This window comes from Phyllostomus discolor, chromosome 8 (assembly GCF_004126475.2).
Source record: "Phyllostomus discolor isolate MPI-MPIP mPhyDis1 chromosome 8, mPhyDis1.pri.v3, whole genome shotgun sequence".
NCBI lineage: Eukaryota > Metazoa > Chordata > Mammalia > Chiroptera > Phyllostomidae > Phyllostomus > Phyllostomus discolor.
The window spans coordinates 36,924,457-36,936,905 of record NC_040910.2 but is presented as its reverse complement, the minus strand read 5'-3'; the positions used below and the strand labels follow the sequence as shown (position 1 = coordinate 36,936,905).

Sequence of the window (12,449 nt, the reverse complement as noted above, 5' to 3'; positions counted from 1 at the left end):
CTGTCCTGAGTCCCACAAGAGGCAGCAAACTGGTGGTGATGGGGCAGGTGTATGGACAGTTCTGTTGGAAGTGACTGTTGACATGGGGGCGGTTGGCTGGACTGAGCCGGGGGTCAGGAGCGAATTCCATGCTCCCTGTGCATGGCATGGGGTCCCCTGGGATGAAGCCCTGTGCTTGGGGGTGTGCGAGTGGGGTCAGCATCCACTGGCCCCTACAGGAAGCTGAGAATCAACCAGGCAGCAATTGGGATCAGGGTGGAGAGGACGTGGAACAGATTCTCATTCTAAAACGAGAATGTTTTGTCCATACGCTGAGGGGTCTGACCGGGCAGGAATGGTGGGGTGCATGAGGAGGGAAGAAGCTGTACATCACTGGAGCCTGAACTCCTCAGGCCAGTGGTTGCAAGCTGGGCCCTGAGTGGACCAAGAGGGCTGGTCCCTCCTCACAGAAGCCCCTCCCCTGCTGCAGGAAAGGCCTGACCTTTGTCTCCGTGCACGACTGTTTCTGGACCCATGCAGCTGATGTCACCATCATGAACCAGGTGCCTGCCACAATGCCCCCAAGAGTGGATGCCCTGGTCCCATGGCTCTCCATGTGGGACCTTGCACCCCCAGCCTCTGTCTGGCCTGCGGTCCCAGTGCTCATCCAGGTGTTGGGGCAGGAGGTGGTAACCCCACCCCTCAAGCCCTTGTTCCTGGCTTCTGACCCCCCTTTCCCAGGTGTGCCGTGAGCAGTTTGTCTGCCTGCACAGCCAGCCCATCCTGCACGACCTGTCCAGGTTCTTGGTGGAACGGTTCTGCTCTGGCCCCAGGTGAGGCACTTCGCCCTCAGTGCAGTTTCCACTACCCCCTCCCCATCCTTCCTGGGCCTCACTTGGCACCCTGCTCTCCACTTCAGGTCCACAAATGTCCGAGTCGCCAGGTTGCTGGACATGCTACTGTCAGTACCCAAGACAGGTAGGGCCATGGGCAGGGGAGGGGTGTCTGAATTGCCATTTGGGAGCTGGACTGTCCCAGGGCCCCACCTATCCCAGGACTCAGGTTCATGGTCTCACTGCTCTGCTCTGCAGGGACCTTCAATCTGGAGCAGGTGAAGCACTCAACGTACTTCTTCAGCTGATGCAGGCCCAGCGACCCTCTGTACCATAGTGTAAATAAAGCTCTTTTCCCACCCAAGGAAGTACTGCCTTGGAGAGGGTGTGTACCACCCTGCTGTCTTGGGGCTTCCAGCAAGCAGATGCGGGTAGGCTGGGCGCCAATGCTGTTGTTTATTGCGTGGAATGGGGTTGTGGAAGTTAGTCGGGTGTGGGGGTGTGGTGGGGACATTGCTGCCTCGGCTTGTCAGTACATTCGTCACAAAGGCGGGGGGGTTCCCCGGCCTCACCCCCATGCCCAGGTGCGGCCCGGACTGCCAGCCCCTGGGTGCCCAGTGCTGGAGGAGGATGCTTACGCCCACTCCAGGGAGGTCACCGTGGGGCGCGCGCATGGAGAGGGGCGGGGCCGGTTATTGCGTGAGTGCGGTGGGGGCAGCAGGAAGCCGGCAGGCCAAGTATTGCACTTAAACAGAATCCTCATCGGACGGCGGGCCACCTGTGGGGGTGGGGGCAGGCGGAAGTCCACAGCCATCTCTCGGCCACAGGGTGGCGCCCTTCCTGTTTCACAGTTGGGGGAACTGAGGCACCGAGGTGAAGGGAGCCCCCTCGCAGGCCCGTGAGGCCACCGCCAAGGGGGGCGGGGGCAATGTGGGTGGGCGCAAGGTGATGAGGGGGGACAGCAGGAGCCCGCCTGTCTGACTACAACTACCTACGTCTCCTCTATGGCTTCTGGGGTGGGTGGCCGGGGCAGCGCGCAATGGCATGGCTTTGGTTTGGATGAAGGCCCCGCCCCTGGCCCACCCAGGCCCACGGGGCGGTGCAGCGAGGGTCACAAGTTGGAAGAGAGGCGCGAACGCGCCGAGTCAGGCGGGTCAAGGCCTCCTGTGGCGCTGGGCAAGGCCGAGTCCCTGCGGTCCGGGCTGGGTCCTGCTGCCCTGGTGGCGGGTGTGGGCCCCAGGCGCGGTGTGGAGCTGCTGGCTGGACGTGTGGAGGCTGCAGGGCCAGGGCCAGGACCGCCATGGGGCAGCGAGGGCTGTGAGGCGGACAGCGGGCGCGAGGCGCGGCTCAAGCGGCGCGCCGGAAGTGCAGGCCCAGCACGGGGTGCAGCTGGAGAGCAGGGTGCGCCGCCATAAGGCGAAGTCCGTGGTGCCCGGGGACTGGCGGGTGCGCCTGGGGGACTGGCAGCGGGCACGTGCCCTGGCGAGGCAGTGGCATTGGGTGCAGGCCCCGGGGGCAGGCGGCGCACTAGGCGCGGTGAGCCGAGAGCTAGTGGCCCCACTAGCGGGCGTGCCACCTGCGGGCAGAAGCTCATGGCCACGGCCTGCTGCAGTGTGGCGATGGCTGAGGTGACCTGTGGCTGGGGTGGTGGTGGGAAGAGGCCGACACGTTGGCCCAGCTCAGCCTGCTGCACCATCTCACGGTCATACTTGACAATCTCCTGGATGATGGCATTCTCCTGGTTGTTGAACACGCCCGAGTTGAGGTCGTGTTGCACCTTGTGCAGCAGGATCGAATTCTTCTTGCCTGGGGATGGGGGAGGTGTCAGTGCACAGGGGAGCATCTCCTGCATACGGTTAGCCTGTATTCAGTAGGCAGACCACTGCATGTACTGAGTCCCTCCTACATACAGCAACCAAGTATTGGGAACCACTACATCCAGTAGGCACAGAACACCTGCATACAGCAAACAGTAAGTCACCCACTCTCTACAGCTACCATACATGCACCTGTGCATATTGCATGCTTTCTACACACAGCCAACAGCTCCTCACCTACTTTCTACAACCAGTACACATACCGCTTCATGTATTGAATACCTGCTGTATATAGCAAGTAGGTATAGGCACTTATTCTCTACAGCCTGTACATGTATACAGATGTACTTGGAATGCCTCTTGTACACACGAAGAATGTATTGGGCATCTACTATCTACAGCCAGTATGCAAAGCACACCTATATACCACAGGTAGTACTGAGTGCCTCCTGCATACAACTTTGTGTATTGAGTGCCTCTTGCATGTAGCAAGTAGGCATTAGCATCCACATTTTGTAGTTGGTATATGTACACTTGTGCATACTACCACAACCATGCCTTCTACACACAGCCAACAGCTCCTCACCTACTTTCTACAACCAGGCGTCTAGTGTCTGCTGTGTATGGGAAGCAGACAATTGAGAGCCTCTGTATACAGCAAGTGTGTATGATCTATATACAACAAGCAGGAATCGAGCATCTGTTGTGTGTAGCAAGAGCACCTGCTGCATACATAAAGCAGATATGAGACACCTATGTAAACTGCTAGCATCCATGGGGCATTTCCTGCATATAGCGATCATGTATCGAGCGCCTGCACTATACACTTACACACCTAGAACGCCTGCCTGTTCACAGCTAGAGGGCCAAGTACTTGAAACATACACTGCAAGCATGTGTTGAGTACTGGCCGTATATAGCAAATATGTCTAAGCACCTGTCCCCAAAATGTTGAATACCTACTATATAGACATTGTTTAGTGCCTTTTGCATAAAAACGTGTTGAGCACTTTCTGCATACAGGGAAGTCCTCCCTCTAGCCCCCGTCCACCCCACCCAGTCCTGATTTTCCAGCCCTTATCTTCGTTCCCACAAATAGCAGCAAGGGCCACCATCTCCCTGCTCCTATGTCTTGTCAGTAAGTCCTGAGGGCTCCATCTCCCAAATACTCCTGAGACGCCCTCCACCTCTCCCTACAACCAAGGCTACCACGTCCTGCCCAGGCCAGGCCACCGTCTCTCCACTGTGTACCCTTGTAGAATACAAATCTGATCAAGTCCTCCCCTGCTTAGAACCATCTGTGGCTCCCTATTGCTCCTGATTTAAAGTCCAACCACCTCCTGACACAGCCCACCAGACCCTGTGTGCCTGGGTCCTTGCCTACCTCTCTAACTTCCCTCCTCTTAGCTTCCCTGGCTCTCTAGACTCTAGACCTCTTTCCCACCTGAGGGTCTTTGCATAGTCAGCATCCATGTGCAAAAGCATGCCTTCTCATCCTGACAGCACCTACTAGTACTGGTCTCTAGCTGGCATCGCCAGGAAGCCCCACCACTACCACATGTCCTCTCTGACAAGCTCCCTGAGGGTGGTGACTGAGGCAGCTTCATGGCCCACCTGCTGTCACTCCGGGCACACTGTAGCTGCTCAGCAGCTGTTTGCCCAGTGAGCAGAGTTCTGCACAACCGGAAACACCTCACAATTTTTCTTCCTTGGAAACTAGAGCTGTGCTAAGCCAGGGGAGAGAGGCAGATAACCTGGTTTCCTGCGGGTCAGCTAAGCCACACCACGTTCCGTCTCAGCAGGGTTTCCCCCAGGACCACAGAGGGCTCAGTCAGGCCCACTCACCAATGCGGTCCAAGCGGTCAATGGCGACGGTCTCAAAGGCCCGCCGCATCATGGGGTACTCCTCCAGCACCTCATTGAAGTGGTCCACACTCAGTGAGTAGAGGCGGCAGTAGGTGTCAGCTCGCACACTCGCTGTGCGCCGGCCCCGTGTTAGCAGGCAGATCTCTGTGTGTGGCCAAAGAAGGCACCTCAGACACTGGGCAGCGGCCCCATTCATCCTGTGGGTACTCAGCCACAATGAGCGCAGCCCAGCCCACACCTCTGCTAGTGTGGCCCTTCTAGCCAGAGGTCCTTCCCGCTGTCACCCTGTGGCCTCCCTGCCTTCCTCTCCATCCCCAGGAAGGGTCCAACTTTATTGCCTGTTCCCTGGTCCCTGCAGACACTCACCCCCAAAATAGGAGCCATCAGATAGCTTCATCTCCTTGTTGCCTTTGGTGAGCACACTGACCACACCATGCTGTATGAAGTACATCTTCTTGCCAATGGTACCCTCACGGATGATGTAGTCCCCTGGCTGGAAGACCTCAAACTTGAGTTTGGTCAGCATGGCTGTGACGAAGTTGGGGTCAGCATTGGCAAACAATGGCATTGAGGCCACCAGCTTCCGGCAGTTGAAGTTCACAATCTCCTGTGGAGGCAATAGGCAGGGGTGACATCTGGGAACAGGCTGAGCGCTTGCTTCCATCGTACCCCACCTTTGGGACTGTTTCACCTTTCAGACCCTCAGTTTCTTTGTGAAAGGGGTTTAACATTTTAGCCTGAAAGCCAGCTTCTTATTTAGTGGACAGACACTACAGGTTTGGCCACCAAAGACAAGAGCTAGAAAAGATGCACACTGATTCCTTACTATTTAATGCTGTATTAGCAATGCTGGTCAATACAATTAGACAAGAAAAAGTAACTGTAGTCACAAGAACTGAAAAGGGAAAAGTAACACTATCTCCCTTTACTGTCTCCTTTAATGTGACTACCTGGAAAACCCAAAGGAATCAGTGGAAAACTATAGCAATAGAGGAAGTTAGTCATACTAGCAGTGATACAATAAATCAACATAAAAATGAATATTAAGTGAATGTGGTAGAAGTCAGGCTGACAGTTAACCTTGACAAAAAGAGCTTCTGGAGGACTGAACCATGTGATGTTTGAGCCGAGTGATGGTTACATGGGGATTTCATTGTACAGAACAAGTATGCCCACTGACATGAGTTTTTTCCATTTTCCCTGTTCCTTTACACATTTCTCATGATCCTAATGAAAATTCCATCAGGCTTTCTGTCTAATAACAAGATAGTCAAGTTCATTTAGAACAAATGAGCGAAAATAGCAGGAAACCCGCTTGCCGGGGGGGGGGAGGTGGCAGCAGAGAGGTGGGAATAGCCCCCTAAGATATTGAAACACATTGTAAAGCTTCACACACAGCGCACACAGGCCAACAGGGTACAGTATAAGTCCAGAAAAGACCCAAACACAATGGAACTTGAAGGTAAGGGTGGCCACCACATCAAGGGGCAAAGCGGGATGTTTCAACAGATGACGACACTGCATCCCTTCCTCACACCATATTTCAGGATAAATACCAAACAGATAAAGATCTAAATGTAAAAAATGAGGTCTGCAATGGCAGTGGCATAGGAGGCTACTGAACTTGCCTCCTTCCATTCCAAACTCAAACATGTATCAATATAGACAATTACACTCTGAGACAACTGAGAGCTGAATGAACAGCTTCTGGCAATGAGAGACCAAACTGGGGACTTTAGAGCCACAAGACCTCTCTGGGAGCTACAGGAACTCTCCAGGGTCAAAGGGGCCGGTGAACACCATTGTACTGGCCCTCTCTACTTAGATATGGCTGTATGGGCTCTATCCTGGGGCTTTGGCATGCCTGCAAGGTCACCACTGTGTGTTCCCAGTTTTATTGCTTGGAGCCTTTAGCTTCTGACGGGATAATACAGCATCACCACATCCACCAGGCCTCACCACCAAGGACTTCTCCAGCTTGGTGGGCCAGTGCTCCAGATGCCTTAGGCACCTGCTTAGCTCCCACCAGTTTCCCCAAACCACCTGGTACATTCAGCCTGCACAGAGTCTGCTTCCATAGAAGTATAAACAGATAAAGAAATCAAAATAAAATCTTTCAAATGAAGAAACAAGAAAAAATCTCCATGAAAAAAGAAAACCTAAGAAAAAGGAGAAAATTTGCCTGATAATGAATTTAAAGAGGCAGTCATAAGGATGCTCACCAAACTTAAGTTGACTAGAGGAACTTAGGGAGAACTTCAACAAAGAGAAAGTATAAGAAAGAACAAAGTAGACTTGAAGAGTACAATACTGAAATGAAAAAACACATGCTAAGGAATCAATAACAGGTTAGGGGACAGAAGAATAAATCAGTGACCTGGAAGACCAACCAATGGAAATCAATCAGAAGAGCAGAAAAGGTGGTTTTTGTGTTTGTATCTTTTTATTTATTTTTTAAAGATTTTCGGAGAGAGGGCAAGGGAAGGAGAGAGGGAAAGAAACATCAATGTGTAGTTGCCTCCTGCACGCCCCCTACTGGGGAATCAAACTAACAACACTTTGGTTCACAGGCCTGCGCTCAATCCACCGAGCCACATGGGGTGGGGGGGGGGGGCGGGTCTTTCAAATGAGGATAGTTTAAGGGAATTCTGGGGTAACATCAAACACTCAAACATTCACATTATAGAGATCCCAGAATCCCAGAAGAGAAAGGAATAGAAACTTTACTTCAAGAAATAATGGCTGAAATCTTTCTTAAGGAAGGAAACAGATGTCTAGATTCAGGAGGCACAGAAAATTCCAATCATAACGAACCTAAAGAAACCCGCACCAGGACAAATTGTAATTAAAATGGCAAAGTTAAAGAGACAGTTTTGAAGGAGCAAGAGGATACCAGCTAGTTACATACAAACGACAGGGCAGAAGGGAGTGGGAGGGCTTCTAAAGTGCTGAGAGTAGGAAACTATAGCCTAGAATAATTTAGCCAACAAGGTTACCATTCAGAATTGAGGGAGAGATAAGGCATCTCCCTGACAAGCAAAATGTAAAGGAACTCATCACCATTAAACCAACTTTACAAGAGATATTAAAGGGGTCTTTAAGTAGAAAAGATGATAACCAGAAATAAGAAAATATGAGAAAAGAACCCTGACGGGTGTGGCTCAGTGAACTGAGCAGCAGCCTGCGAACTGAAAGATTGCTGGCTTGATTGCCAGTCAGGGCACATGCCTGGGTTGCGGGCCCGGTCCCTGGTTGGGGGCTTGTGAGAGGCAACCAATTGCTGTATCTCTCACACATTGATATTTCTCTTCCTCTCTTTCTCCCCACCTTCCCATCTAAGAATAAGTAAAATCATTTAAAAAAATAAAGTGAATATGAGAAAGGAAAAGAAATCTCACAGATAAAGCCAAATTTTAACAAATATAGCAAATTGGACATTTAAAAGCTACTATGAAGTTCAAAATAAAAGGATCAAACTCCATTTAAACTATAAGTAGCTAGATATACAACATAAGAAGATGTACAACATGATATCAACAACATAAAGTGTGTAGGGGGGAGTACAAGTGTAGTCCTTATAAAATATATTTGAATTTAAGTGCCTATTAGCTTAAGATAGACTATTGTAGATGTGGAATGATATACATAAACCTCACGTCTACAAATACAAATATGTAGAGACTAAACAATATGCTACTAAACAATGGATTAAAAATGGAATCAGACAAGAAAAAAATGACCTCTACAAAAGAAAATTAAAACTCAACTTTACAATAAAAAGATATAGAGTGATTGAATGAATTACAAAGGAGAAGTATTTTTATGTTGCCTACTAGAGGCATCAAATTAAAAGACACAAATAGACTAAAAGTGAAAAGATGGAAAATATATTCCATGCAAACAGAAATGGAAAGAAACCCGGAGTAGCAATACTCATCTTTTCAATGTATACTTCAAAACAACAAATGTAAAAGAGACAAGGATGTTACATAATCATAAAGGGGTCAGTTTAAGAAGAGGATATAACTAAATATCTATATGCCCGACATAGGAGCACATAAATACATAATGTAAATATTCATAGACATAAAGGGAGAAATTCACAGTAATACCACAGTAATGGTAGGGAATTTTAATACCCTACCTAAATCAATCCAGACAGAAAATAAGGAAATAATGGATTTAAATGTCGCATTAGAAGAGGTCAACTTAATAGATATTTATACATCATTTCATCCAAAAACTATAGAATACACATTTTTTTCAAGTGCACATGGAACATTCTTTAGGACAAGTGATATGTTAGGCCACAAAACAAGCCTCCAGCCCTGGATGGTGTGGTTCAGTGGATTGAGCTCTGGCTGCAAACCAAAGGGTCGTCAGTTTGATTCCCAGTCAGGGCACATGCCTGGGTTGCAGGCCATGGCCCCTAATGAAGACGACCTAATGAAGGTGAAAAGATATTTATTTTTAGAGAGGGAATAAAATCTAAAAAAAAAAAAGAGAGACAGAGGGAAGGGAAGGAGAAAGAGAGAGAGAGAGAGAGAGACATCAATGTGCAGTTGCTGGGGGCCATGGCCTGCAACCCAGGCATATGCCCTGACTGGGAATCGAACCTGCGATGCCTGGTTTGCAGCCCGCACTCAATCCACTGAACTACGCCAGCCAGGGCCCCTTCCCTCTCTTAAAAAAAAAAAAAAAAAAAGAACCATATGTTTTCACTCGCGTGGGCTGTAAAACAAAAAAGCAACAAACGAACAAATAAAGCAAACAAAGTCATTGACACAGACAACAGAACTGTGGTTACCAGATGGGCAGGAGGGTGGGGGAAGACAAAGAGGACAAATATATGGTAATGAAGGGAGACGAGGTTTCAGGTAGTGAGCCCTCAGTAGAGCACACAGATGTCATGGAGTTGTACACCTGAAATTTATATAATGTTGTTAGCCAATGTTACCCCAAAACATTTAATTTTTTTAAAGATAGCACAGTACTGGCCTAAAAACAGACACAAGGCAGTGGAACAGAATAGAGAGCCCAGAAGTAAATGCCTGCTCATATGGTCAGTTAACCTAAGACCAAGGAGAAAAGAACACACAGTGAGATAAAGGCAGGCTGTTCAATAGGTGGTGTCGGGAAAACCGGGCGGACACATCAAAACCAAAGTGAAACTGGACCGCTTGCTTACACCACATACAAAAATAAACTCAAAGTGGATTAAAGACTTAAACATAAGACTCTGAAACTATACAATTCCTGGAGGAAAACAGGTGGTACACTCTCTGACATCGGTCTTAGCAATATCTTTCTGGGTAATGTCTCCTTGGGCAAGGGAAACAAAAGGAAAACAGATGGGACCACATCAAACTCAAGTGTTTGCACAGTGAAGGAACCCTCCCACAAAATGAAAAGACGACCTAATGAAGGTGAAAAGATATTCACAAATGATACCTCTGATGAGGTATTGATATCCAAAATAGATGAGAAAATAAACAAAGAAAAGAAAAACAACAAAAAAACCAAAAAATATGTGCAAGGAACTCACGCAACTTAACACTGAAAAATAAATAATAAATAAATAACCAAACAATCCACCTAACAAATGGACAGAGGACGTAAATAGACATTTCTTCCAAGAGGGCATGCAGATGGCCGACAGACATGTGAAAAGAAGCTCAACATCACTACACATCAGAGAAATGCAAATTAAAATCATAATGAGACATCACCTCACACCTGTTAGAATGGCTATTATGGAAAAGACACCGTAATACAAGTGCTGGCAAGGATGTGGAGAAAAGGGAACTCTTGTGCAGTGTTGGTGTGAATGCAGACTGGTGCACCACTATAGAAACAGTACAGAGGTTTCTCAAATAATTAACAAATGGAAACAACCTAGGTGTCCATTCATGGATGAATGGATATAGAAGAGGCACATATATACAGTGAAATATTACTCAGTAATAAAAAAGAATGAAATCTTGCCATTTGCAAAATATGGATAGACATGTACGTCTGTGGGTATTATGGTATTGTGGGTGCTGTGCTAAGTAAAATAAGTCAGGCAGAGAGAGACAGGTATGGTATTGCCTCACTTATATGTAGAATCTAAAACAAAACAAAAAGTGGAAGCACAACTACAGATATTGAAAACAAGCTGATAGTTGCCCAGGGGGAGGGTGTGGGGAATGGGGATAAAAAGAATAAATGAAACTATAGGAGCATTAGAAGGAAACATGGGTGAGTTCTACTACAACCTGGGTGTGTGCAACAAGCATGTATTATGCATCTGCTACATACAGCAGGCAGGTAGTGTGGCCTACTGTATACAGAAAGCACACACAGAGCTCCTGCTGTACACAGCATAAAAATTCCCCAAGTCAAAAAAAAACAAAAGAAAGAAAGAAAGAAAAACAAAGTAAGCAGAGTTAAAAGGCCATCCCAGTGGCCATTGGGATGGAAATGTGTATGTCAGAGTTGAAGTCCTCCACAGGTAAACACTTCCTACCAAAAACCCCAAAAGACCGAAAGCTCTGGAGAAAAACTAGCAAAAGTGATGGACAGTTCCCAGACAGAGGACGACAAATGAAATGGCCCGGAAGCCCACAGACGAGCAGCACACCGGAGGCTGCCTGCAGGCGCACTGGCAGTGTGCTCGGTGCGCGTTCCCCCGCTGGGAACAGGCGTCCCTCGGGGAGCCGCTGGGTGTGCAGCAGCGTGCAGGCCCTTGGCCCTCCGCCCCGCCCGGTGCCAGGTGTCCCTCCTGCAGAGGCATGAGCAAAACTGCCGAGACAGAGCAGCTGGGGCTGCACCCACGGGGTCCAGAAAAGGGGAGGAGGGCCGGCATGGGACATAGTTCTGGGCGTGCCTTTGTTTGGGGGTTGGCCAAAAAGTTCATTTTGTTTTTTCCATAAAATAAAAAGCACATTTTTTACTTTCATTAATAATTTTATTGATTTGGATATTTTGACTATGTCAGCTAGCTCCCGCATGGTATAAAGTTGATGGTTCTCAATTAATGTCTACATTTGATCACTGTCAACTTCAACTGTTCTACCTGACTGGCGCATTATCCAGAAAGAAATCTCCAGCATGAAACTTCACAAACTACTTTTGACACGTTCGATCAGTCACAGCACCTTCTCTGTACACTGAACACATCTTTTTATTTTTTCCGTTGCATTTTTACCTTTCTTACAAGGTAAAAATATATGCCAAAAATGTTGCTTATTTTCTTCTATCTTCAGTATTAAAATGGTTACACAAAAAATTCATCAATTTTGATTTTTTTAAATGCACACTGAAATGACAGCTGTCACAATACAATCTAACAAAATTGTTTCAAATGAAGTCAAAGACAGCTAAATGCCACTAGAGCCATCTTATGGAGAAAAAGAAACCAAACACACTTTTTGGCCAACCCAATATTTTACGGAAGTATGTAGCAGGAGAGAACTGGTGGAAACACAGGACAGGAGCCAGAAAACCTCCAGGTATATGTGGTTTGTAAAACTTGACTTTGGAACTGTGTACACATTTAAATGAGTGACTAACAGAGGCTGTCAGCGGCTGGGGAGGGAGGGAGAAGCGGTGGCTCGCAGGCGCAGGTGTCCCTCTGGGCTGCCGGGACACGGTGATGGTGGCTGCAGGACTCTGAATGCTCCCAAACCCACTGAACTGTATGCGGTTTAGGGTCTGTGGGGTGTATTCCATCAATGAATGAATGAATGAATGAAAGTAAGTATCAAATACAATTAAGCACTCTCTATGACATTAACCACAGCACCTGTTTTCTAGGAGGCAAAGCGAGTGAATGGTTCCCCCACCCTACAGCATCCCTGGCCCCAAGCACAGGGTCCCTCCCTTCCCACCTCCATCAGCCTCCCCTCCCTATCCTCACCACCGTTCCTCAGGCTGCACATCACCTTCCCCTCCTCAGGGCCTTTTCCTGGCT

The 12,449-nt window shown here is 48.2% G+C and overlaps 2 protein-coding genes across 4 annotated transcripts in view; one reads left to right on the top strand and one right to left on the bottom strand.

Moving 5' to 3' along the window:
* Positions 1–12,449, top strand: part of POLRMT (RNA polymerase mitochondrial) — a 45,754-nt gene that overhangs the window by 28,096 nt on the left and 5,209 nt on the right. The window contains exons 18-21 of one of the 3 annotated variants that reach the window (XM_036032084.1): positions 470–542; positions 721–812; positions 899–957; positions 1,071–1,125. In XM_036032084.1, coding sequence (XP_035887977.1) covers positions 470–542; positions 721–812; positions 899–957; positions 1,071–1,120 — 274 coding nt within the window. In that variant the 3' untranslated portion in view covers positions 1,121–1,125. Of the gene's footprint in view, positions 1–392; positions 543–720; positions 813–898; positions 958–1,070; positions 1,177–12,449 lie in introns of those variants that run through there. The other 2 variants (XM_028520108.2, XR_004904640.1) reach the window with 2 other exon arrangements.
* Positions 1,255–12,449, bottom strand: part of HCN2 (hyperpolarization activated cyclic nucleotide gated potassium and sodium channel 2) — a 25,928-nt gene continuing 14,733 nt past the window's right edge. Inside the window, exons 6-8 of the mRNA XM_028521885.2 lie at positions 4,862–5,102; positions 4,475–4,639; positions 1,255–2,618 (exon numbers count right to left, since the gene is read on the bottom strand). Of these exons, the coding sequence (XP_028377686.1) occupies positions 1,924–2,618; positions 4,475–4,639; positions 4,862–5,102 (1,101 nt within the window). The 3' untranslated portion in view covers positions 1,255–1,923. The remainder of the gene's footprint in view (positions 2,619–4,474; positions 4,640–4,861; positions 5,103–12,449) is intronic.